Source organism: Coregonus clupeaformis, chromosome 9 (assembly GCF_020615455.1).
Source record: "Coregonus clupeaformis isolate EN_2021a chromosome 9, ASM2061545v1, whole genome shotgun sequence".
In the NCBI taxonomy this organism is placed as follows: Eukaryota; Metazoa; Chordata; class Actinopteri; order Salmoniformes; family Salmonidae; genus Coregonus; species Coregonus clupeaformis.
The window spans coordinates 24,203,706-24,230,993 of record NC_059200.1 but is presented as its reverse complement, the minus strand read 5'-3'; the positions used below and the strand labels follow the sequence as shown (position 1 = coordinate 24,230,993).

The 27,288-nt window shown below is 47.5% G+C and overlaps 1 protein-coding gene across 3 annotated transcripts in view; it reads right to left on the bottom strand.

Annotated features, from left to right (window-relative positions):
- LOC121573503 (band 4.1-like protein 4) overlaps positions 1–27,288 on the bottom strand; it is a 117,399-nt gene that overhangs the window by 14,009 nt on the left and 76,102 nt on the right. For 2 of the 3 annotated variants that reach the window (XM_045222526.1, XM_045222527.1), the window contains exons 11-16: positions 22,696–22,787; positions 19,370–19,447; positions 17,370–17,485; positions 9,390–9,480; positions 9,045–9,131; positions 2,890–3,000 (exon numbers count right to left, since the gene is read on the bottom strand). In XM_045222526.1, the coding sequence (XP_045078461.1) occupies positions 2,890–3,000; positions 9,045–9,131; positions 9,390–9,480; positions 17,370–17,485; positions 19,370–19,447; positions 22,696–22,787 (575 nt within the window). Of the gene's footprint in view, positions 1–2,730; positions 2,817–2,889; positions 3,001–9,044; positions 9,132–9,389; positions 9,481–17,369; positions 17,486–19,369; positions 19,448–22,695; positions 22,788–27,288 lie in introns of all 3 variants that reach the window. The other variant, XM_045222528.1, reaches the window with a different exon arrangement.

Here is a 27,288-nt window from a genome sequence, read left to right as displayed (position 1 = left end):
GCCACTACCTGAGTCCTGTCCCCTCCTCTTCTGCCACTACCTGAGTCCTGTCCCCTCCTCTTCTGCCAGTACCACTACCCGAGTCCTGTCCCCTCCTCTTCTGCCACTACCTGAGTCCTGTCCCCTCCTCTTCTGCCACTACCTGAGTCCTGTCCCCTCCTCTTCTGCCACTACCCGAGTCCTGTCCCCTCCTCTTCTGCCACTACCTGAGTCCTGTCCCCTCCTCTTCTGCCACTACCCGAGTCCTGTCCCCTCCTCTTCTGCCACTACCTGAGTCCTGTCCCTCCCTCTTCTGCCACTACCCGAGTCCTGTCCCCCTCTTCTGCCTACCAGTTCGCCACTACCTGAGTCCTGTCCCCTCCTCTTCTGCCACTACCCGAGTCCTGTCCCCTCCTCTTCTGCCACTACCCCAGTCCTGTCCCCTCCTCTTCTGCCACTACCCGAGTCCTGTCCCCTCCTCTTCTGCCACTACCTGAGTCCTGTCCCCTCCTCTTCTGCCACTACCCGAGTCCTGTCCCCTCCTCTTCTGCCACTACCCGAGTCCTGTCCCCTCCTCTTCTGCCACTACCTGAGTCCTGTCCCCTCCTCTTCTGCCACTACCGAGTCCTGTCCCCTCCTCTTCTGCCACTACCCGAGTCCTGTCCCCTCCTCTTCTGCCACTACCCGAGTCCTGTCCCCTCCTCTTCTGCCACTACCCGAGTCCTGTCCCCTCCTCTTCTGCCACTACCCGAGTCCTGTCCCCTCCTCTTCTGCCACTACCGAGTCCTGTCCCCTCCTCTTCTGCCACTACCCGAGTCCTGTCCCCTCCTCTTCTGCCACTACATGAGTCCTGTCCCCTCTCTTCTGCCACTACCCGAGTCCTGTCCCTCCTCTTCTGCCACTACCCGAGTCCTGTCCCCTCCTCTTCTGCCACTACCTGAGTCCTGTCCCCTCCTCTTCTGCCACTACCTGAGTCCTGTCCCCTCCTCTTCTGCCACTACCCGAGTCCTGTCCCCTCCTCTTCTGCCACTACCCGAGTCCTGTCCCCTCCTCTTCTGCCACTACCTGAGTCCTGTCCCTCCTCTTCTGCCAGTACCTGAGTCCTGTCCCTCCTCTTCTGCCACTACCCGAGTCCTGTCCCCTCCTCTTCTGCCACTACCCAGAGTCCTGTCCCCTCCTCTTCTGCCACTACGTCCCGAGTCCTGTCCCCTCCTCTTCTGCCACTACCCGAGTCCTGTCCCCTCCTCTTCTGCCACTACCTGAGTCCTGTCCCCTCCTCTTCGCCACTACCGAGTCCTGTCCCCTCCTCTTCTGCCACTACCCGAGTCCTGTCCCCTCCTCTTCTGCCACTACCCGAGTCCTGTCCCCTCCTCTTCTGCCACTACCCGAGTCCTGTCCCCTCCTCTTCTGCCACTACCCCGAGTCCTGTCCCTCCTCTTCTGCCACTACCCGAGTCCTGTCCCCTCCTCTTCTGCCACTACCCGAGTCCTGTCCCCTCCTCTTCTGCCACTACCCGAGTCCTGTCCCCTCCTCTTCTGCCACTACCCGAGTCCTGTCCCCTCCTCTTCTGCCACTACCCGAGTCCTGTCCCCTCCTCTTCTGCCACTATCCGAGTCCTGTCCCCTCCTCTTCTGCCACTACCCGAGTCCTGTCCCCTCCTCTTCTGCCACTACCCGAGTCCTGTCCCCTCCTCTTATGCCACTACCCGAGTCCTGTCCCCTCCTCTTCTGCCACTACCCGAGTCCTGTCCCCTCCTCTTCTGCCACTACTTGAGTCCTGTCCCCTCCTCTTCTGCCACTACATGAGTCCTGTCCCCTCCTCTTCTGCCACTACCCGAGTCCTGTCCCCTCCTCTTCTTTCACTACCCGAGTCCTGTCCCCTCCTCTTATGCCACTACATGAGTCCTGTCCCCTCCTCTTCTGCCACTACCTGAGTCCTGTCCCCTCCTCTTCTGCCACTACCCGAGTCCTGTCCCCTCCTCTTCTGCCACTACCCGAGTCCTGTCCCCTCCTCTTCTGCCACTACCTGAATCATGTCCCCTCCTCTTCTGCCACTACCTGAGGTTCACTTTCTACCTGCACAAGAGGCACAGCTGGTCAGACTATGGACAGTCCATATAACTGTCAGTTATTGGCAGCGGAGGTGGGTTGACAGGTGAAATGTTATAGGTTAGTTAGGTGAAGGGGACACACCTCTTCCAGCACAGGCAGAGGCGTCATGCCCATAGAGGGCACATGGGCACGTGCCCCCTCAGATTTGTCCTGTTGGTGTTTCTCTGTAATACTACTAGCCACCTAGGAATTTTATGAAGTTGGCTTTAGCTAGCCCAGATAGGTTCCCAACCTCCCAACCTCATAACTAGCTACCAAGAAGCCATTTCAGGCTATCAATCAAGTTAGAGTAGTTAGCTTGTCTAACTATCTTAACTGGCATGCCTGCTGGCAAGGTTGGTAGACTTTAGAAAAGCAAGCAATAACTAAATGTACTGAATAAGACTCACATTCCTTTCTATCTTTTACTCAGATTTTAGAAGAGATGCAGAGAAGCATATTTAGTTTATTTAAAACAATTACCACCAGTCAGGAGGATACAGACAGCTCAAGAGGTATGCTTAGATATGCAGAAAAATATTTTTTTACATAGAATTAAGCATAATGATTATGGCTCTAGATTGCAAGAAAAAGCTGTTTCAGGTGTTTTAAAAATGCAAGAATCTACCCTCCAGACCACCCCCCAGGCATCCTCACGTACTTTGGGCTCCCTCTGATTTTTGGGGTGTATGACCCCCCTGAGCACAGGATACACCTGGACAGTTGATGGACAGTACCAGTGTCAGCCTGCGATATTGGGAAGAGAGGTGAGATGGGTTGACATGTCATAGGTGAAAGGTCATAGGTGAAGGCTACACACCAGCGTCTGTTCTGGGATGTTTCGTTCTCGCTGCCTCCTGAAGGGGTGCGACCACGTGCCATGGGGAATTTGGGAGACTTGGTTCGCTGGTTGGCCGTGTTGTACAGTCCACTGGGGAGAAAAACAAGGAAACTTGATCAGAATTACCATCAGGACAGGCAGCTAACTGTCAGTAATACATACATTGATCTGTATAGTGAATGATCTGTTGGCAAAAACGAACTCCTAAGTATAGTCCTTAGACATCATGCTGATACAAACAACAACATTCCTCTCCACCTAGCCACAAGCACATTAGCACAGATATGTCAGTAAATGGCAGGATGATGACATCATAGTCTCAGAGGATACATCTAAATGCCAAGGGCAACAGGTCAGTGACACCAGGCCTCACACACACATCCTGTCTGTCTGCATTCATTGGCTTCACATAAGGCCCCTATTAGGCCCCTCTGACACACACACTCACACACACACACTCACACACACACACACACACACACACACACACACACACACACACACACACACACACACACACACACACACACACACACACACACTCACAAACACACACACACACACTCACAGCCCACTGAGAGGAAAAGAGGGAGCACATAGCAGCCCCAAGATAACAACACAAATCAATATGGAGATGAAATAATGTTGAAACCAGCTCATTGAAATGCAAATGGCCTTGGATAAAACTAAATTATCATCAGAAGACAGTGACTGTGTCTGAAATGGCACCCTATTCCCTATGTAGTGCACTAGTTTTCACAAGGGCTCTGGTCAAAAGCAGTACACTATGTAGGCAGCCATTTTGGAGAAAGACAGGCTCTGCAGGTTCAACAATATTCAGATGAATATGAAGTTCTGTTACATACACAGAGCAACTTCCAGTAGTGAGGGCATACATTTTTGTTAGTACTGGTCCCCCATGGGAATCTAACCCACAACCCTGGCGTTGGAAGTGCCATGCTCTACCAACTGAGCCACACGTTCCCATCTCTCTGTGTCTCTATGCTACTGTGCAAACACTGTGAACTTAGCCTGGTCCCAGATCTGTTTGTAATGTGTTGCCAACTCCTATGGCCATTGTTTGGCATGACAGTATTAACCGATCTGGGACCAGGCTACTGTGAACCAGGGAGACGTATAGAAACAAACTGACTGTCACTGTGCTCTCACACATATAGCTTCCAGCAGTGTATTTGATGAAGCCGTTGGAGGGTTTCAATGTTTAGCCTCCTACACTGATGGAGGACTTTTCTTTGTTCCTCAGTTGTTGTCGTGATTAAGGTCAACAAGGAAATCTACTTAACCCTGGCTGCAATCAATCAATCAATCAATTTTATTTTATATAGCCCTTCTTACATCAGCTAATATCTCGAAGTGCTGTACAGAAAACCAGCCTAAAACCCCAAACAGCTAGTAATGCAGGTGTAGAAGCACGGTGGCTAGGAAAAAACTCCCTAGAAAGTCGAAAGCCTAGGGAAGAAACCTAGAGAGGAACCAGGCTATGAGGGGTGGCCAGTCCTCTTCTGGCTGTGCGGGTGGAGATTATAACAGAACCATGCCAAGATGTTCAAAAATGTTCATAAGTGACAAGCATGGTCAAATAATAATCAGAATAAATCTCAGTTGGCTTTTCATAGCCGATCATTAAGAGTTGAAAACAGCAGGTCTGGGACAGGTAGGGGTTCCATAACCGCAGGCAGAACAGTTGAAACTGGAATAGCAGCAAGGCCAGGCGGACTGGGGACAGCAAGGGAGTCACCACGGCCGTAGTCCCGACGTATGGTCTCTAGGGCTCAGGTCTCTCAGTTGGCTTTTCATAGCCGATCATTAAAGAGTTGAAAACAGCAGGTCTGGGACAGGTAGGGGTTTCGTAGGCCGCAGGCAGAACAGTTGAAACTGGAATAGCAGCAAGGCCAGGCGGACTGGGGACAGCAAGGTGTCATCATGCCCGGTAGTCCTGACGTATGGTCCTAGGGCTCAGGGGGTTCTCAGAGAGAAAGAGAGAACGACGAGAATTAGAGAGAGCATACTTAAATTCACACAGGACACTGGATAAGACAGGAGAAGTACTCCAGGTATAACCAACTAACCCCAGCCCCCGACACATAAACTACTGCAGCATAAATACTGGAGGCTGAGACAGGAGCGGTCCGGAGACACTGTGGCCCCATCCGAAGAAACCCCGGACAGGGCCAAACAGGAAGGATATAACCCCACCCACTCCGCCAAAGCACAGCCCCGCACCACTAGAGGGATATCCCCAACCACCAACTTACAATCCTGAGACAAGGCCAGTATAGCCCACAGAGGTCTCCACCACAGCACAAACCAGGGGCGCCAACCCAGACAGGAAGATCACGTCAGTAACTCAACCCACTCAAGTGACGCACCCCTCCCAGGGACGGCATGAAAGAGCACCAGCAAGCCAGTGACTCAGCCCCTGCAACAGGGTTAGAGGCAGAGAACCCCAGTGGAGAGGGGAACCGCCCGGCAGAGACAGCAAGGGCTGTTCGTTGCTCCAGCCTTTCCGTTCACCTTCACACTCCTGGGCCAGACTACACTCAATCATATGACCTACTGAAGAGATAAGTCTTCAGTAAAGACTTAAAGGTTGAGACCGAGTCTGCGTCTCTCACATGGGTAGGCAGACTGTTCCATAAAAATGGAGATCTATAGGAGAAAGCCCTGCCTCCCGCTGTTTGCTTAGAAATTCTAGGGACAATTAGGAGGCCAAGCGTCTTGTGACCGTAGCGTACGTATTGTATGTACGGCAGGACCAACTCGGAAAGATAGGTAGGAGCAAGCCCATGTAACGCTTTATAGTTAACAGTAAAACCTTGAAATCAGCCCTTGCCTTAACAGGAAGCCAGTGTAGGAAGCTAGCACTGGAGTAATATGATCAAATTTCTTGGTTCTAGTCAGGATTCTAGCAGCCGTATTTAGCACTAACTGAAGTTTATTTAGTGCTTTATCCGGGTAGCCGGAAAATAGACATTGCAGTAGTCTAACCTAGAAGTAACAAATGCATGGATTAATTTTTCTGCATCATTTTTGGACAGAAAATTTCTGATTTTTTGCAATGTTACGTAGATGGAAAAAAGCTGTCCTTGAAACAGTCTTGATATGTTCGTCAAAAAGAGAGATCAGGGTCAAGAGTAACACCGAGGTCCTTCGCAGTTTTATTTGAGACGACTTTACAACCATCTAGATGAATTGTCAGATTTAACAGAAGATCTCTTTGTTTCTTGGGACCTAGAACAAGCATCTCTGTTTTGTCCGAGTTTAAAAGTAAAAAGTTTTTCAGCCATCCACTTCCTTATGTCTGAAACACAGGCTTCTAGCGAGGGCAATCTTGAGCTTCACCATGTTTCATTGAAATGTACAGCTGTGTGTCATCCGCATAGCAGTGAAAGTTAACATTATGTTTTTCGAATAACATCCCCAAGAGGTAAAATATATAGTGAAAACAATAGTGGTCCTAAAACGGAACCTTGAGGAACACCGAAATGTACAGTTGATTTGTCGGAGGACAGACCATTCACAGAGACAAACTGATATCTTTCCGACAGGTAGGATCTAAACCAGGCCAGAACTTGTCCGTGTAGACCAATTTGGGTTTCCAGTCTCTCCAAAAGAATGTGGTGATCGATGGTGTCAAAGGCAGCACTAAGGTCTAGTAGCACGAGGACAGATGCAGAGCCTCGGTCTGACGCCATTAAAAGGTCATTTACCACCTTCACAAGTGCAGTCTCAGTGCTATGATGGGGTCTAAAACCAGACTGAAGCATTTCGTATACATTGTTTGTCTTCAGAAAGGCAAGTGAGTTGCTGCGTAACAGCTTTTTCTAAAATTTTTGAGAGGAATGGAAGATTCGATATAGGCCGATAGTTTTTTATATTTTCCGGGTCAAGGTTTGGCTTTTTCAAGAGAGGCTTTATCACTGCCACTTTTAGTGAGTTTGGTACACATCCGGTGGATAGAGAGCTGTTTATTATGTTCAACATAGAGGGCCAAGCACAGGGAAGCAGCTCCTTCAGCAGTTTAGTAGGAATAGGATCCAGTATGCAGCTTGAAGGTTTAGAGGCCATGATTATTTTCATCATTGTGTCAAGAGATATAGTACTAAAACACTTAAGTGTCTCTCCCGATCCCAGGCCCTCGCAGAGAGTCTGTGCAGATCCAGGACAGCTAAGCCCTGGAGGAATACGCAGATTCAAAGAGGAGTCCGTAATTTGCTTTCTAATGGTCATGATCTTTTCCTCAAAGAAGTTCATGAATTTATCACTGCTGAAGTGAAAGCCATCCTCTCTTGGGGAATGCTGCTTTTTAGTTAGCTTTGCAACAGTATCAAAAATAAATTTTGGATTGTTCTTATTTTCCTCAATTAAGTTGGAAAAGTAGGATGATCGAGCAGCAGTGAGGGCTCTTCGGTACTGCACGGTACTGTCTTTCCAAGCTAGTCGGAAGACTTCCAGTTTGGTGTGGCGCCATTTCCGTTCCAATTTCCTGAAGCTTGCTTCAAAGCTCGGGTATTTTCTGTATACCAGGGAGCTAGTTTCTTATGACAAATGTTTTTCGTTTTTAGGGGTGCAACTGCATCTAGGGTATTGCGCAAGGTTAAATTGAGTTCCTCAGTTAAGTGGTTAACTGATTTTTTGTCCTCTGACGTCCTTGGGTAGGCAGAAGGAGTCTGGAAGGGCATCAATGAATTTTTGTGTTGTTTGAGAATTTATACACGACTTTTGATGCTCCTTGGTTGGGGTCTGAGCAGATTATTTGTTGCGATTGCAAATGTAATAAAATGGTGGTCCGATAGTCCAGGATTTTGTGGAAAAACATTAAGATCTACAACATTTTTATTCCATGGGACAAAACTAGGTCCAGAGTATGACTGTGGGCAGTGAGTAGGTCCAGAGACATGTTGGACAAAACCCACTGAGTCGATAATGGCTCCGAAAGACTTTTTGGAGTGGGTCTGTGGACTTCTCCATGTGAATATTAAAATCACCAAAAATTAGAATATGATCTGCTATGACTACAAGGTCTGATAGGAATTCAGGAAACTCAGAGAGAAGGCTGTATATGGCCCAGGGAGGCCTGTAAACAGTAGCTATAAAAAGTGATTGAGTAGGCTGCATAGATTTCATGACTAGAAGCTCAAAGATGAAAACGCCATTTTTTTGTAAATTGAAATTTGCTATCGTAAATGTTAGCAACATCTCCGCCTTTGCGGGATGCACGAAATATGGTCACTAGTGTAACCAGGAGGTGAGGCCTCATTTAACACAGCAAATTCATCAGGCTTAAGCCATGTTTCAGTCAGGCCAATCACATCGAGATTATGATCAGTGATTAGTTCATTGACTATGACTGCCTTTTGAAGTGAGGGATCTAACATTAAGTAACCCTATTTTGAGATGTGAGGTATCACGATCTCTTTCAATAATGGCAGGAATGGAGGAGGTCTTTATCCTAATAAGATTGCTAGGGTGAACACCGCCATGTTTAGTTTTGCCCAACCTAGGTCGAGGCACAGACACAGTCTCAATGGGTATGGCTGAGCTGACTACACTGACTGTGCTATTGGCAGACTCCACTAAGCTGGCAAAGGTTGGCTAACAGCCTGCTGCCTGGCCTGCACCCTATTTCACTGTGGGGCTAGAGGAGTTAGAGCCCTATCTATGTTGGTAGATAAGAGGAGAGCACCCCTCCAGCTAGGATGGAGTCCGTCACTCCTCAGCAGGTCAGGCTTGGTCCTGTTTGTGGGTGAGTCCCAGAAAGAGGGGCCAAGTATCCACAAATGTTATCTTTTGGGAGGGCAGAAAACAGTTTTCAACCAGCGATTAAGTGCTGAGACTCTGCTGTAGAGCTCATCACTTCCCCCTAACTGGGAGGGGGCCAGAGACACTATTTGATGTCGACACATCTTTCTAGCTGATTTACAAGCTGAATCCCTCTCCTGCCTGTCTCGCGCTATTTTCTCCAGATGTGTGTGTGTGTGTGTGTGTGTGTGCAGACGTTTAATCCACCAAATATAAATATTGTAACCGATGCAAACACATACCAGAAATAACTATTGTAATTGGTATATGTCAGCCATGACCAATACAATCCATCCCAGAACAAATTGTACCTTTGTGGGGCGTTCTCATCCCATGGTGCACTGGGCTTCCCTCGCTGTTTCTCTGGACCGCCATTCTCTGTCTTGGTTACGTTGGAGCTAAAGGTCAACAAACAAATAAACAACAGGTAAAAAAACACAACCATGACTGTATTTGGTCTGGGCTAAGCAGTTGTACGAAGAGCTGTGAAGGATATTATCTGATATTGGAAAAACATTCTCTCTTCTTTCTCTTTCCTTCTTTATTAATTCCTTCTGTCTTTGTCCCCTTTTCAATTTTTTTCAAACTGAACACCTCTCTCATTCGTACACTATTTTCTACATTTTCCTCTCACATCACTTGCCCATGTCTGATACCTCTTCACAGCTGACTGTGCTGTAATCTTAGCCGTTCCCTCTTTTTCTGCATTCTCCGTCTTGGTGTTGGACCGATTCGCATTGTTCAGTCCTATAAGGAAAAAATATGTTTGTAAGGTTAAATACTGAACCAACCTGCCTCTTTCCATTGTTTCAATGGTAGAACAGTCTATGTCCGTAAACTAGGTGAGGAAATGTTAAATATAATGGTGGCTTTAAGAACCTAAAAGGGGTTCTTCGGCTGTCCCTATAGGAGAAACCTTTGAAAAAACATTTTTGGTTCCAGGTAGAACTAGGGTCCCGGATTGTGCGGGACAGTCCCGCATTTTGGCCCTGTGTCCCACGTCCCACAACTAAACAATCATGTCCCGCATTTTATCTACAATTTCAAACATCACAAATTCTTTTCCAAGGTAGTTTTGTCCCCTATTTCAGTCAGACATTTTGCGCTTTTGACCAGATATTTATCATAAGGATGTGGTGCTGGTAGTGTTAAAAACTTTTCCAATCATTGTTGAGATCTGATATTCTGCGCAGTGCAAGATGAGACGTATGCCAATGTCATATCATGAACCAATCACATTTGTCAAATACTTTCAGTCTAAATTCCAGCTAAACATGGAGAGGACAGTCGCTTCTGACGAAGAGCTACAAAAGTAAGTAAATAGCTGTATTAGACTCAAAGGTGATTTCGTCAAACTTGAGGCTTTCCATGCTCATTAAACATGTTTGCTGTTACTTCCCACCGGGCAAAAACTGATTGAATTAACATTGTTTCCACATTATTTCAACCCCAAAAATCTATGTGAAGACGTTGAATCAACATGGATGTCATGAGCACTCTCTCTCTCCCCCCTGGTAGCAACATTAATTGCATTCAATTATCTTCCACTCTGCTCACCTCCCTCTCTCTATCTCAGCCTAACTAGCTCCACCTGCCCTGCTCTGCTCTTGTTACCTGGCCAGCTGCACTGCATTTCCCACTCACCATCCTCACCTTGCCTCACTCTGTTCTAATTACTCTGCCAGCTGAACTGCATTTTCCCCACTACCTCTCCCAGTATATCGAGCCCTGGTTTTCAGCCAAACCCTGTCAGATCGTCTTCAAACCCGGACCAGTAACCTGCCTGTCTGCGCTCTGACTCCTGTTTGCGATACCGATCCTTTCTTGACTGCCTCCTTGTTCTACTGCCCCGTCTATCCCAACCTGCCTTCTGGACCTCGACTACTCTCCGATCTTCAGCCCCTCCGGTAACTTCGTTTCTGCCTTCTGTCTCTCACCACGATATTTGCCCAGCCCTGATCTGTACTTCTGCCTGCCATTCATATTGCTGTTGTGTGTGTGTGTTCCCCCGGGTCTCCGACCACCAGATGAGCGTGCCCAGACGTTTCACCACCCTCAGCCCGATACGCCCGCTCCATCACTGGGGAACACACACACTAAGCACTTGGACTGGACACCCCCGGACATTTGGTGACCCCCGGAGCACAGGTACCCACGGAGGACCCTGAAAGACCCCTGACACCCCTGGGACTCCTCTTCCCGCCTGTGGACCTTGAATAAAGAACTCTAAATTTGAACTTGCGCTCTTGGGTCCTCTTCTGTTCGTGACAGAACGATCTGACCATCATGGACCCAGCGCAGACTCCCTGACCACGATGGAGGAAGAGCCAGAGAGGACTGCCCTACAGCGACTGGAACGCTCTGAGGGAGACATAAATCGGATGGCTGGCGACATCGCTTCCCTTCTCCAGCTATTCAACCAGCAGCAACAACAGTTCCAACTGCAGCAACAACAGCTAGCCCAAGCCCTGCAACTACTCTCCAAGCCCGGCTACTCCACCTGCACCCCCCTGGTCCTTTTGTTCCTGTACCACCGATACTCCTTCATCCCTCCGCTGGAGGTCCCAATGCTGCAGGCCCGGCAGTGCTGCCACCAGATCCCCACGCTCCTGAACCAAGGATTGGAACCCGGGAGCGTTTTGATGGCAACCAGAAGCAAGTAAGACCATTCTTGAGCAGCTGCCGAATCCAGTTTGCACTACAGCCCAGGACTTTCTCAACAGAGGGAGCCAAGGTGGGGTATGTGCATCACACATCTCACCGGTCGAGCTCGGTTGTGGGGAACGGCGGAATCGACCGGCAAAACCCCAGCCTGTGCCTCCTTCAGTGCCTTTGAGGAGGAGATGTTAAAGGTCTTTGACCTAGGCTCGCCAACAGCCGAAGCGTCACAAGCTCTGCTCACCATCCGTCAGGGCAATCGGACAGTGGCAGACTTCTCCATTGACTTTCGTACCCTGGCCAGTCAAAGCTCGTTTAACCCAGAGGCACTGGTGCAAGCCTTCCTCCATAGCCTGGCGGACTATATCAAGGACGAGCTTGTTTCCCATGACCCGCCCTCAACGCTTGATGCCGCCATTGACCTTAGCCGTTCGCATTGACCGCCGTATACAGACCCGGAGGAGGGAGAAGGGCCGTCTCAGTCAACCTGCCATCCGTGCCCGGGTCGATACCGCTTCTGTCCAGCCCCTGCCTGTCAAGTCCCATAGCCAACTCAATCAGCCTGAGCCCATGGAGATTGGCCGTGCCTCTCTGACTCCCGAGGACGTCGGCGCCGTCTAAGCTCCAACCTTTGCCTCTACTGTGGTGGCGAGAATCACCGTGTCGCTACTTGTCCGGCAAAAGCCGCAGCTCACCAGGTGTAGGGGAGATCCGGGTGAGCTCAACAAGCCTTCAGTCTCCCTCCATCCGAAAGACCCTGCTTCATCTCCGCCTTCAGCTTTCTGACAAGACTCATACATTGGCCGCCCTTGTGGATTCCGGGAGCCGAAGCAAACATCATGGACCCTGAGCTTGCACAGCAACTGGGCGTGAACCATCATCAACTGACACAACCCATTCCTGCACGAGCCCTGGATGGGCATCATCTTGGCACTGTCACTCATATCTCCGCCCCTGTGACAATCCTGCTGTCAGGAAACCACCAGAGTCCATCCAGTTTCACCTCCTACACTCACCTGGCCAACCACTCATTCTTGGATACCCGTGGCTCCGTCAGCACAACCCCACATCGACTGGGAGACAGGAACAGTCCGTGAGTGGGGAAGGAGTTGTCACCAGACCTGTTTAAGGGGGGCCACCCTGCCCGTTCACCGGGAAGGATCTAGCGCTACCTCCGACATATCCAATGTTCCGGCCTGTTACCACAGCCTGAAAGAGGTGTTCAACAAATCCAAGGCGACATCTCTACCCCCACACAGACCCTATGACTGCGCGATTGATCTCCTGCCTGGCACAGCACCTCCCAAGGGTCGTCTGTATTCACTGTCAGCCCCGGAAAGAAAGGCCATGGAGGACTACATTAATGACTCTCTTGCCTCCGGGATAATTAGACCCGTCGTCTTCCCCCGCGAGGAGCGGGATTCTTCTTTGTCGGCAAGAAGGACGGTTCTCTTCGTCCATGCATAGATTACCGGGGTCTGAACGACATCACGGTTAAGAATCGCTACCCACTGCCCTTACTTTCGTCTGCCTTCGAACTGCTGCAGGGAGCCACTGTATTCACTAAGCTGGACCTTCGCAATGCCTACCATCTGGTGCGGATGAGGGAGGGAGACGAATGGAAGACAGCGTTCAACACACCAACCGGCCACTATGAATATCTCGTCATGCCCTTCGGCCTCACCAATGCCCCAGCAGTTTTTCAAGCCCTAGTGAATGATATCCTCAGGGACATGCTAAATACGTTCGTATTTGTGTACCTTGGCTGATATTTTAATATTCTCAAAGACTCTGTCAGAACACACGCACCACGTCCGGTTGGTCCTGCGCCGCCTGCTGGAGAACTCTCTTTTCGTGAAGGCAGAGAAGTGCGAGTTCCATGCCAAGACCGTTTCATTCCTGGGGTATGTGGTGACCGAGGGCAGCATTCAGATGGATCTCACGAAGGTGTCGGCTGTCACTTCCTGGCCAGTTCCTGAGTCTCGGAAGGTTGCAACAGTTCCTGGGCTTTGCCAGACTTTATAGGAGATTCATCAGAAACTATAGCACAGTGGCTGCACCCCTCACGGCGCTAACCAGCACTAAACAACCGTACACAATGGACATCAGCTGCTGATAAGGCCTTCAATATCCTCAAGACATGTTTCACTTCTGCTCCCATCCTCCAGATGCCAGATGCAGCAAGGCAGTTTGTGGTGGAGGTAGATGCTTCGGACGTGGGAGTGGGTGCAGTGCTTTCTCAAAGAGCAGCTGAGGATGGCAAGATGCACCCCTGTGCCTTCTACTCCCGTCGGCTAACCCCTGCCGAATGCAACTACGACATTGGGAACCGCGAGCTGTTGGCTGTCAAGCTCGCCCTTGAAGAATGGCGGCACTGGTTAGAGGGGTCAAAGGAACCATCGTGTAGTGTGGACAGACCACAAGAACCTGGAGTATATCCAAACAGCCAGAGGCTGAACTCCCGTCAACAGCGGTGGTCTCTGTTCTTTACGCGCTTCAATTTCACGCTCTCCTACCGCCCGGGATCTCGCAACATCAAACCTGATGCTCTTTCCCGGATGTTTCAGAAGGACGAGACCACCGCCATGACAGCTCCCATTCTTCCCAGCCACTTGGTCGTAGCGGCCCTCACCTGGGAGATCGAGAAGCAGGTCATGGAGGCTCTTCGGGACCAGCCAGGTCCAAGCACCAGCGCCCCCAACCGTCTGTTTGTTCCAGCAAATCTCAGGTCACCTGTGATTCAGTGGGGGCACGAATCCCGTCTGGCCTGTCATCCCGGCATCACTCGCACCCTTCATCTGGTCCGCCAGCGGTTCTGGTGGCGGGGGGATGAGACGGGATGTCCGAGAATTCATCCGAGCTTGTCCCACTTGTAACCGAAACAAGACTCCCAACCAGCCTCCTGCTGGGTTGCTGCAACCCCTACTCATACCCAAGAGGCCCTGGTCCCACGCTTCACTGGACTTTGTTACGGGCCTTCCGCCCTCTGACGGACACACAGTCATCCTTACCATTGTTGACCGCTTTAGTAAGATGACCCACTTCGTGCCCCTTCCCAAACTACCCTCTGCTAAAGAGACCTCCCAGGTGGTCCTGGAACATGTGTTTCGTATCCATGGCCTACCCCAGGATATAGTGTCAGACCGGGGCCCGCAATTCTCAGCAACCTTTTGGAAGGAGTTCTGTCATCTCCTTGGGGCCACCGCCAGCCTATCGTCTGGATTCCACCCGCAGTCAAACGGCCAGACTGAACGCATGAACCAGGAGCTGGAGAAGGCACTGAGGTGTGTGGCTTCCCAAAATCCCCGGGCCTGGGCTCACACACCTGCTCTGGGTGGAATATGCCCATAATTCACTCACCAGTTCCTCCACCGGGCTCTCCCCCTTTTCAGTGTGTCTACGGGTATCAACCTCCACTGTTTGCCAGCCAGGAGGCGGATGCCACCTGTCCGTCTGCTCTTGCGTATGCCCGCGCTGCCGCCGCATTGGGCCCAGGCTCGCACTGTGCTCCTGAAGTCTGGAACCGGCTACGCCGTCGGTGCCAACCGACGGGAGGACCCCAGCACCTACTTACCGGGTTGGTCAGAAGGTCTGGCTGTCTGCCCGGATCTGCCGCTGCGGGTTGTATCACGCAAAGCTGGCCCCTCGCTTCATTGGTCCTTTTCCTGTGCAGAAAGTCATCAGTCCAACGGGCGGTCCGACTTCAGTTGCCCGGCTTCCACGCGTGGTCCACCCCACCTTCCACGTCTCCAAGGTCAAGCCGGTCCATGAAAGTCCCCTGGTCCCTGCAGCTCCGGCGCCACCTCCTCCGCGCCTCGTAGATGGCGGTCCTGTCTTCACCGTCCGGCGGCTGCTCCGCTCTAGGCGAAGGGTAGGGGGTCTCCAGTACCTCGTTGATTGGGAGGGATATGGTCCAGAGGAGAGGACCTGGATCCCGGCCAGGAGGATAGTGGACCGGACCCTTATCACTGACTTCCACCGACTACATCCTGATCAGCCTGCAATCCGTAGGGGGCCGTCAAGAGGGTTCCTAGCCGTCCGGCCCGCCCTGCTCCTGTCTCAGTGCCTGTCCTGTCTCCCGACCGTGACCCTCCAGCTCCTTCTGAGGATGAGGAGATTCACTCGGACCGCTCGGAGGAGTTCTGACCCGCCGCCTGCTCCCTCCACCCTCCCGGCATGATGTTGTTCTTGGGACTTCTGGGGCCGTCCCTTGGAGGGGGTCCTGTCATGAGCACTCTCTCTCCCTGGTAGCAACATTAATTGCATTCAATTATCTTCCACTCTGCTCACCTCCCTCTCTCTACTCTCAGCCTAACTAGCTCCACCTGCCCTGCTCTGCTCTTGTTACCTGGCCAGCTGCACTGCATTTCCCACTCACCATCCTCACCTTGCCTCACTCTGTTCTAATTACTCTGCCAGCTGAACTGCATTTCCCCACTACCTCTCCCAGTATATCAAGCCCTGGTTTTCAGCCAAGCCCTGTCAGATCGTCTTCAAACCCGGACCAGTAACCTGCCTGTCTGCGCTCTGACTCCTGTTTGTGATACCGATCCTTTCTTGACTGCCTCCTTGTTCTACTGCCCCGTCTATCCCAACCTGCCTTCTGGACCTCGACTACTCTCCGATCTTCAGCCCCTCCGGTAACTCGTTTCTGCCTTCTGTCTCTCACCACGATATTTGCCCAGCCCTGATCTGTACTTCTGCCTGCCATTCATATTGCTGTTGTGTGTGTGTTCCCCAGGTCTCCGACCACCAGATGAGCGTGCCCAGACGTTTCACCACCCTCAGCCCGATACGCCGCTCCATCACTGGGGAACACACACACTAAGCACTTGGACTGGACACCCCGGACATTTGGTGACCCCCGGAGCACAGGTACCCACAGGAGGACCCTGAAAGACCCCTGACACCCCTGGGACTCCTCTTCCCGCCTGTAACCTTGAATAAAGAACTCTGAATTTGAACTTGCGCTCTTGGGTCCTCTTCTGTTCGTGACAATGGAAACTGATTGGATTTGCATAAAGTTATCAACGTAGAGGCATTTCGTATTTTTTTCACCCAACTTTTAACCTAAATCCAATGAAATGGTGACCTTTTTTGTTGATTTCACGTTGAATTTAGTTGAAAACTCAACCAAATGTAAAGACTAGATGTTGAACTGATGTCTGTGCCCAGTGGGTTCATGCAATCTGGTTTTAAAAGTCTCCCTTCCTAACTGGTTTACATTCCCTGAGACCAACCAGAAATGTTTCCTTGGCCAAATATTCTCTGATTTTCATAAAACAGCACATTTGGTCTCGTTTCTGCATCAACAAATTTAGCGCGAGGCAAAAGAGTAGCCTATAGGCACGCTTCAATTAGCTTGTTCGGTACAGCGGGAGGCCACATTTGCAGGCTACACTGTCCCGTGAATGTCCTGCAAAATCATCCCTTTGTCCCACATTTGAGTATTTTAAATGTGGTCACCCTAGGTAGAACCCTTTTGGTTTCAGGTAAAACCTTTTTGGGTTCCATGTAGAACCCTTTCCACAGAGGGTTCTACATGGAATCCAAAAGGGTTACCTGAAACCAAAAATGGTTCTACCTGGAACCAAAAAGGGTTCTCCTATGGGGACAGCCGAAGAACCCTTTTGTACTGTATGTCTGTCGGTGTGAACTGTCGAAGTGAATATAATATGATTAGCTAATTGAAACCCTGTGTTGTTCCTGATGGGGGAACAGGAGGAGGAAGTGAATACTAAACTTACTGAGACTCAACTAAGCTGCTTTACACCTGACATAGTGTTGTCATTAGCAACCTGAGAGGTTCTACTGGGAAACGGTAAAGGTGAAAGGTGAGAAAAGGTTTTTGGGTATGCATTAGTTACCATTGATACGTTACCCTTAGTGACATTGTGTTTGTCAGGTGTTGTGTAGTGTGTCTGTGGATGTTATGTAGGTCTTAGGTAGACTTTATGTATGCTGTATGTCCATCTGACCTGTGGACTGTGATGGTCTCTTGGGGTAGGTCTTGCTGCGGGTCCTGACCACCTGCAGGTCTGGTCGAGGCAGACTGACAGACGGATCCCTGCCCATCTGCATAGCAGTCTTTCCACTGTAGGGAAAGAGAGAGAGACACATTCATACACACACACACACATTGTTTAATCATCTTATTTTTTCAGGGATTCAGGGGGCAGATGTTTCTGGTCTGTCAGGTTCTTATGAGATATGGAGATGATCTGCTCTTGACCTTTCATATGTCAAACCCTTTTGTCACGCACACAGTGACAGTGATACACAGTGATAGTGATACACATTGATAGTGATACACAGTGACAATGATACACAGTGACAGTGATACACAGTGATAGTGATACACAGTGATAGTGATACACAGTGACAGTGATACACAGTGACAGTGATACACAGTGACAGTGATACACAGCGACAGTGATACACAGTGACAGTGATACACAGTGATAGTGATACACAGTGACAGTGATACACAGTGACAGTGATACACAGTGACAGTGATACACAGTGACAGTGATACACAGCGACAGTGATACACAGTGACAGTGATACACAGTGACAGTGATACACAGTGACAGTGATACACAGCGACAGTGATACACAGTGACAGTGATACACAGCGACAGTGATACACAGCGACAGTGATACACAGCGACAGTGATACACAGCGACAGTGATACACAGTGATAGTGATACACAGTGACAGTGATACACAGTGACAGTGATACACAGTGACAGTGATACACAGCGACAGTGATACACAGCGACAGTGATACACAGTGATAGTGATACACAGTGACAGTGATACACAGTGACAGTGATACACAGTGATAGTGATACACAGCGACTGTGATACACAGTGACAGTGACATGCATTGACAATGACATACATATGACATACATGTACATTGTTGTGCATCAGCGGGTAGCTAGTCTGATGCATCAACGAGGTGTTGAAGAGCAACATGAACATGGAAAGCACAGTCACAGTTGTGACTACATTGACCCTACAACTAGTAGAGGTCACTAGATGTATAAATATTGCAGAAGAAAACTGCAACTATTCTTCCCCAGAATAGATACAGGAAGTAGACAACAGAATGAAGACAAAGGAGAGACGGATGTTGTGTGAACCCTGAATTATTCAGTTCTTCCTCTTCTATCTGGTGCCCACACACACACACACACACACACACACACACACACACACACACACACACACACACAGTGTCTCTCTGCCTGCCTGTCTGTCTGTCTTTCTGTCCAACACGGAACCACCCTTATAGCTCCTTTAGTAAAACAGACTGCATTATTCATGGTTGTGGATTTTAGCATGAATACATGCTGGGAGACTTCCTCATGGATTGACCTTCTTTATCTCAGGACATGGGATAGTGTTAAGGATGACAGAGAAGGGGATCAGATAATAGGCAGAGAATAATGCTATACTATTTCTCTATGTATTGTGTATGTGGTGTTCCATCTTATAGATGATAGAAATGCATTATATTCTAAATATTCTACACAGTTTCTACAATATTTTTTAATACATAACGACATTTAAAGCTAGAATCCTTAGTTGCTACATTTTTGGGAGTTATAAATGAATTATATATACCCATTGATTCTTGAAGAATATAACTTATAAATGCCTCATGAGCTTAGTTCAACTGTCGTACCACATCAGAACCTTAAAAACAAACTTATTTTACTCCAAAGTTTGTAAACAATGTAAATGTAAACAAACGCTGTATAGCCTCAAAACATGGTTTCAACTAAAAAATTTATATCATGGATGGTTATTCTTTGCATCCATGGCTCTCTATATGAATTTGAGAGTGGTTACATTTTTCCAGGCCCATCCCTCAGCTTTTTACCAAAGTAGAGGCGGGGTGTTCGTTTTGGTATTGTTTCAATTAAGGATGCTAGCTTTAAAGCGGATATAGAATTGAGGTTTGCTCACCTGTATCGATGCTTAGATCCCAGAGAACCCAATTTGGATAGTTTTCTTGTCAGTGTGTTGCCATCATTTTCTGGCATTCTAGAAAAAGCAACAACCATGGAGAAAAAGCCTAGATGAAGAATGCGAAAATACTGTACTTCCACTAAAATCTCACAGAATATTGTGGGCAAGTTTCTACAGTACATTATTCCACAAGTAATACATGCATTATTTTTCTGTTCATGAATTTCCAATGTGACCTAACCCATGTTAAGGAGGATTAAACGCTTAGGCTGAAATGAAATTGGAAAAATTGCGTCTTTCACAAAGGTAACCGCCGATGCGTGTTTGAATTCTGAATTCACTTTGTAGTTTTTATTCATTTATAGGGAGAGAAGAGAACTGAATCGCTGCCCTAGTTCGATTTCTCTCCCATCTACACAGGAGCAGGTCTCTTGTTCTGAGCTCTGCTTTAATGACATCATTACTGCTGGAACACCACTAGGAGCTTCATTCAAATTCTAAGCTCTGAGTCTGAGAGAGGGCAAGACTGGTGTGTGTGTGTCAGTGTGTGTCGGTGCGTGTGTGTGTGAACAATAGAGAGAGGAGGGAATGTGAGTGTGAAAGATAGAGCAAGAGACAGAGAGAGAGAGAGAGAGGCCTATAAGCCTGGGGTGGGTATAACCTGTCAAGCCCCCTCCTCTCTGCCTGCCTGCCAGCTCCAGGTCTGTCTGTGGTATAGAGACTGTGCAGACTGCAGGACTCACACGCGGATTAAACAGTGTAAATCCAGCGTCTCACGCGTCCTGCTTCCTCTCAGGCTCTTTAGAATGCTCTCATTAGGCCAACACACAGACACACGCACGGATCAAATCAAATCAAATCCAGCTTTATTTATACAGCACATTTCAGACATGGAATGCAACACAATGTGCTTCACAGGAAAAAACTAATAAAAACAATGAAAATAAAAACTGAAATATTTACTAGACAACAAACATAAGAGGATAAAAAAACTAAAGAATAACAATAAAAACGGAACGATTAAAAAGCATCCTAAGGAAAAGCAAAGCTACAAAGGTGTGTTTTAAGATCTCTTTTAAAAATTTCCACTGTTTTTGCCTTCCTCAGGTTCTCTGGCAGGCTATTCCAGAGGCTGGGGGCATAATAACTAAACGCTGCCTCTCCATGCCTCTTGGTCCCAGGCTTTGGGATAGTTAAAAGGCCAGTGCCAGAGGACCTGAGGGACCTACTGGGTACATAACTTAAAAGCATGTCTGACATGTATTGGGGTGCACAATCGTGGATTGATTTAAAAACAAATAGAAGAATCTTAAAATTAATTCTAAAACTCACAGGCAGCCAGTGCAGAGACCTTAAAAACAGTGTAATGTGTGCTCTCTGTCTGACTTGGTCAGTATCCGTGCTGCAGCATTCTGTATGTTTTGCAGTTGACCAATGGCTTTCTTGGGTAGACCAGACAGGAGAGCATTACAGTAGTCAAGCCACCTTGGCAATGTTCCTCAGGTGGTAAAAAGCTATTTTTACCTGGTGTTTTATCTTTATAGCCTGTGAATTAAAATGTGCGGCCAGATTCTCTCTAAGGGCTTTGGCTCCAACAATAAGTGCCTCGGTCTTGTCTTGATTTAGCTGGAGGAAGTTGTGAGCCATCCAAGTATTTAAATCACAAATACAGTCAAATAATTTATCTGTGGAGCTAAAATCCTCTGGTGACAGAAATGTAAAGTTGTGTATCGTCTGCATAGCAGTGGAAATCAATGCTGTGCTTTCTGATAACGCTACCAAGGGGTAACATATATAAACTGAACAGTACTAGACCCAAAATCGAACCTTGTCGAATGCTACATGTTATATGTATTTTCTTTAAGTTATGTTCACCAAGGGTGACAATAAACTCTTGACCGGTTAAATAGGTCCTAAACCAATTTCGAATTGGACCAGAGAGGCCAACCCACCTCTCCAGTCTGTCCAGAAGGACATCATGGTCAACAGTGTCGACTGCAGCACTTAAATCCAAGAGTACAAGGACAGAGAGCTGTTTGGCATCTGTGTTGGCTCTAAGATAATTTACCACTTTAACTAAGGCCATCTCTGTGCTGTGGTGGGCACGAAAACCAGATTGGAATTTTTCAAAAATACAGTTGGCACTTAAATAATTTAGCTGTTTGAAAACCACTTTCTCCAGAATTTTGCTTAAGAATGGAAGGTTGGATATTGGCCAAAAATTACTTTTATTCAGAAGGGGTTTCACCATAGCAGTTCTTAGTGCAGTGGGGAAAGTGCCTGTGAACAGGGAGTGATTAACAATCGCTTGCACTTCTTCAGATATGCAATTAAAAACTGTTTTGAAGAAGGTGGTGGGGATAGGATTGAGAAGGCAGGTAGAAGGCTTAAGTTGTGATATTACTTTCCTGAGCATGTCTGTGTCAACCAGGGAAAATAAATCCATAGTGCCTTTGTATGGTAGGCTAGGGCACATATCATCAAGCTTCTCATCAGGTCTTGCTTGACTGATACCCAGCCTAATGTTGGTTATCTTATCTCTGAAATATGCCACAAACTCATCACATTTAGCACGCACACACACACACACACACACACACACACCAGAGACCGCACTGCACTGCGCTGTCAGACAGGGGCCTTGTTCATTTTGATTAAGGACTGAGGGACTTGTAAGGAATGGAGCTTTTCTGGGATCTTTATGTTAAGAGGTATGTGTTAGGTTTCTACCTGAGGGGATGACAGAGAGAGGATGACTGAGGGGGGTTGACAGAGGGGGGTTGACAGAGAGGGGGCTTGACAGAGGGGGGGGTTGACAGAAGAGGGGATCACAGACAAGGTTGAGAGAATGCCAAGAGTGTGCAAAGCTGTCATCAAGGCAAAGGGTGGCTGTTTGAAGAATCTCAAATATAAAATATATTTAGATTTGTTTAACACTTTTTTGGTTACTACATGATTCCAAATGTGTTCCATATATATTTATCTATATCTATCTATCTCTATCTACACTACCGTTCAAAAGTTTTAGAACACCTACTCATTCAAGGGTTGTTCTTTATTTTTACTATTTTCTACATTGTAGAATAATAGTGAAGACATCAAAACTATGATATAGATAGAGATAGATAGATATAGCTAGAGATAGATATATATAGATAGATATAGATATAGATATATAGAGATAGATAGAGATAGTTTGGGTTCTTACCTGTGGAAGGTGGTAGAGATTCTAACTGAGAAGTTATAATAGTGTTGGTATAGTAATATTTGCCTATGACAGTGTGTGTGTGTGTGTGTGTGTGTGTGTGTGTGTCGTTTTTTACCTGAAGAAAGTGTGGTGTTCTATGCAGCACTTCCACAGATGTTTACATGCTGTCTTATTGGGTGCCTTGAAGAAGAACGAAGTCTCTGTGCACTGTAAATAAACAACAACGTCATCTCTTATACCAACAACAAACAAACAAAACAATACATATGTGTATGTATGTATGTATGTATGTATGTATGTATGTATGTATGTATGTATGTATGTATGTATATATGTGTATATATGTATGTATGTATGTATATATACACTGCTCATAAAAATAAAGGGAACACTAAAATAACACATCCTAGATCTGAATGAATGAAATAATCTTATTAAATACTTTTTTCTTTACATAGTTGAATGTGCTGACAACAAAATCACACAAAAATGATCAATGGAAATCAAACGTATCAACCCATGGAGGTCTGGATTTGGAGTCACCCTCAAAATTAAAGTGGAAAACCACACTACAGGCTGATCCAACTTTGATATAATGTCCTTAAAACAAGTCAAAATGAGGCTCAGTAGTGTGTGTGGCCTCCACGTGCCTGTATGACCTCCCTACAACGCCTGGGCATGCTCCTGATGAGGTGGTGGATGGTCTCTTGAGGGATCTCCTCCCAGACCTGGACTAAAAGCGTCCGCCAACTCCTGGACAGTCTGTGGTGCAACGTGGCGTTGGTGGATGGAGCGAGACATGATGTCCCAGATGTGCTCAATTGGATTCAGGTCTGGGGAACAGGCGGGCATCAATGCCTTCCTCTTGCAGGAACTGCTGACACACTCCAGCCACATGAGGTCTAGCATTGTCTTGCATTAGGAGGAACCCAGGGCCAACCGCACCAGCATATGGTCTCACAAGGGGGTCTGAGGATCTCATCTCGGTACCTAATGGCAGTCAGGCTACCTCTGGCGAGCACATGGAGGGCTGTGCGGCCCCCAAAGAAATGCCACCCCACACCATGACTGACCCACCGCCAAACCGGTGATGCTGGAGGATGTTGCAGGCAGCAGAACGTTCTCCACGGGCGTCTCCAGACTCTGTCACGTCTGTCACATGTGCTCAGTGTGAACCTGCTTTCATCTGTGAAGAGCACAGGGCGCCAGTGGCGAATTTGCCAATCTTGGTGTTCTCTGGCAAATGCCAAACGTCCTGCACGGTGTTGGGCTGTAAGCACAACCCCCACCTGTGGACGTCGGGCCCTCATACCACCCTCATGGAGTCTGTTTCTGACCGTTTGAGCAGACACATGCACATTTGTGGCCTGCTGGAGGTTGTAGTGTATTAAGAATTATGACTTTGCTAATGTTTTCAAGTGGAACCTGAGAGGATGTTTATTCAGTTTCAGAGGGAGTTGTTTTAGGGTGACACCCCATAGAAGAGAGGGAGTGTGTGTTGTAGACAGGGGATTGGACAGTAGAGGGAGCCACCCATATTTTGGGGAATATTATAAGTACTGGGTTTAAACAAAGAGCATTAGAGCAGACATATTCTTTTGGGACTCTGCTCTCCGGATGCTCTAGACATCTGTAAACTTATGCTGAAATCTTGTGATATTAATAAAACTTATGATCAAAGCTCAGTATAAGCGGACTCCTTTGTTACAGCATAATTAATGTTACTACTATAATTAGCAACATTGACTCGACACTACAAGGTCATTTTGCAGGGCTCTGGCAGTGCTCCTCCTGCTCCTCCTTGCACAAAGGCGGAGGTAGCAGTCCTGCTGCTGGGTTGTTGCCCTCCTACGGCCTCCTCCACGTCTCCTGATGTACTGGCCTGTCTCCTGGTAGCGCCTCCATGCTCTGGACACTACGCTGACAGACACAGCAAACCTTCTTGCCACAGCTCGCATTGATGTGCCATCCTGGATGAGCTGCACTACCTGAGCCACTTGTGTGGGTTGTAGACTCCGTCTCATGCTACCACTAGAGTGAAAGCACCGCCAGCATTCAAAAGTGACCAAAACATCAGCCAGGAAGCATAGGAACTGAGAAGTGGTCTGTGGTCACCACCTGCAAAACCAGTCCTTTATTGGGGATGTCTTGCTAACTGCCTATAATTTCCACCTGTTGTCTATTCCATTTGCACAACAGCATGTGAAATTTATTGTCAATCAGTGTTGCTTCCTAAGTGGACAGTTTGATTTCACAGATGTGTGATTGACTTGGAGTTACATTGTGTTGTTTAAGTGTTCCCTTTATTTTTTTGAGCAGTGTATATATATTGTATACAGTGGGGAGAACAAGTATTTGATACACTGCCGATTTTGCAGGTTTTCCTACTTACAAAGCATGTAGAGGTCTGTAATTTTTATCATAGGTACACTTCAACTGTGAGAGACGGAATCTAAAATCTAAAAATCCAGAAAATCACATTGTATGATTTTTAAGTAATTAATTTACATTTTATTGCATGAAATAAGTATTTGATCACCTACCAACCAGTAAGAATTCCGGCTCTCACAGACCTGTTAGTTTTTCTTTAAGAAGCCCTCCTGTTCTCCACTCATTACCTGTATTAACTGCACCTGTTTGAACTCGTTACCTGTATAAAAGACACCTGTCCACACACTCAATCAAACAGACTCCAACCTCTCCACAATGGCCAAGACCAGAGAGCTGTGTAAGGACATCAGGGATAAAATTGTAGACCTGCACAAGGCTGGGATGGGCTACAGGACAATAGGCAAGCAGCTTGGTGAGAAGGCAAAAACTGTTGGCGCAATTATTAGAAAATTGAAGAAGTTCAAGATGACGGTCAATCACCCTTGGTCTGGGGCTCCATGCAAGATCTCACCTCGTGGGGCATCAATGATCATGAGGAAGGTGAGGGTCAGCCCAGAACTACACGGCAGGACCTGGTCAATGACCTGAAGAGAGCTGGGACCACAGTCTCAAAGAAAACCATTAGTAACACACTACGCCGTCATGGATTAAAATCCTGCAGCGCACGCAAGGTCCCCCTGCTCAAGCCAGCGCATGTCCAGGCCCGTCTGAAGTTTGCCAATGACCATCTGGATGATCCAGAGGAGGAATGGGAGAAGGTCATGTGGTCTGATGAGACAAAAATAGAGCTTTTTGGTCTAAACTCCACTCGCCGTGTTTGGAGGAAGAAGAAGGATGAGTACTAACCCCAAGAACACCATCCCAACCGTGAAGCATGGAGGTGGAAACATCATTCTTTGGGGATGCTTTTCTGCAAAGGGGACAGGACTGACTGCACCGTATTGAGGGGAGGATGGATGGGGCCATGTATCGCGAGATCTTGGCCAACAACCTCCTTCCCTCAGTAAAAGCATTGAAGATGGGTCGTGGCTGGGTCTTCCAGCATGACAACGACCCGAAACCCACAGCCAGGGCAACTAAGGAGTGGCTCCGTAAGAAGCATCTCAAGGTCCTGGAGTGGCCTAGCCAGTCTCCAGACCTGAACCCAATAGAAAATCTTTGGAGGGAGCTGAAAGTCCGTTTTGCCCAGCGACAGCCCCGAAACCTGAAGGATCTGGAGAAGGTCTGTATGGAGGAGTGGGCCAAAATCCCTGCTGCAGTGTGTGCAAACCTGGTCAAGACCTACAGGAAACGTATGATCTCTGTAATTGCAAACAAAGGTTTCTGTACCAAATATTAAGTTCTGCTTTTCTGATGTATCAAATACTTATGTCATGCAATAAAATGCAAATTAATTACTTAAAAATCATACAATGTAATTTTCTGGATTTTTGTTTTAGATTCCGTCTCTCACAGTTGAAGTGTACCTATGATAAAAAATTACAGACCTCTACATGCTTTGTAAGTAGGAAAACCTGCAAAATTGGCAGTGTATCAAATACTTGTTCTCCCCACTGTATATATATATATATATATATATATATATATATATATATATATATATATATATATATATTTAAAATCATGGGGGATTGGAAGTGATGCAGACAATTACATTGATGGAAGTTACAATCTATCTGCAATATTAAGCTGATCTACCCCCTAAAAACAAAAAAACTATACAAATCACATTCAGCAGCTAAATCAATTAGATATATTTAAGCAATAAGGCCCAAGGCTGGAATGCTGTTTCAGCCAATCAGCATCCAGGACCCAAACTACACAGTTTATAATTCTAACTATACCATAACAAAGGACATTTACTTCATCATTCATTGTGAAAACAACCGGCTACATAATTAGGTGGTGTGGATAGGCCACTGCATCTCCCTCCTGACAAATTTACCATTAAATGATCTGTAAATGAACAGGTAGTGTGTAATCTTTCACCCCATATGGGATGTCTGTGTTTGGTCATTAGGATAATAGATATAAGACTTTAGAGAGAGGATGACTCAGTCTCTAACCTCTACAGCTAGTCTCAAAGAGGAGGTAGCTACTGTAGATCCATAGCTCTCTATTTTATTTAAATGCTCTGATCTTCTGAGCTGCTCGGACAGTGTATTGCCAATAATGGGTTTCTCATAGGTCCCTGGCTGCTCAACTGCCTCGGTATTCACAGCTTAATGAGACTCTCAGGTCGCTAGTTGGCACACGCTCACGCACGCACATACACACACAGACACACACACACCCCAGTGAAAATGAATCGTCTGCA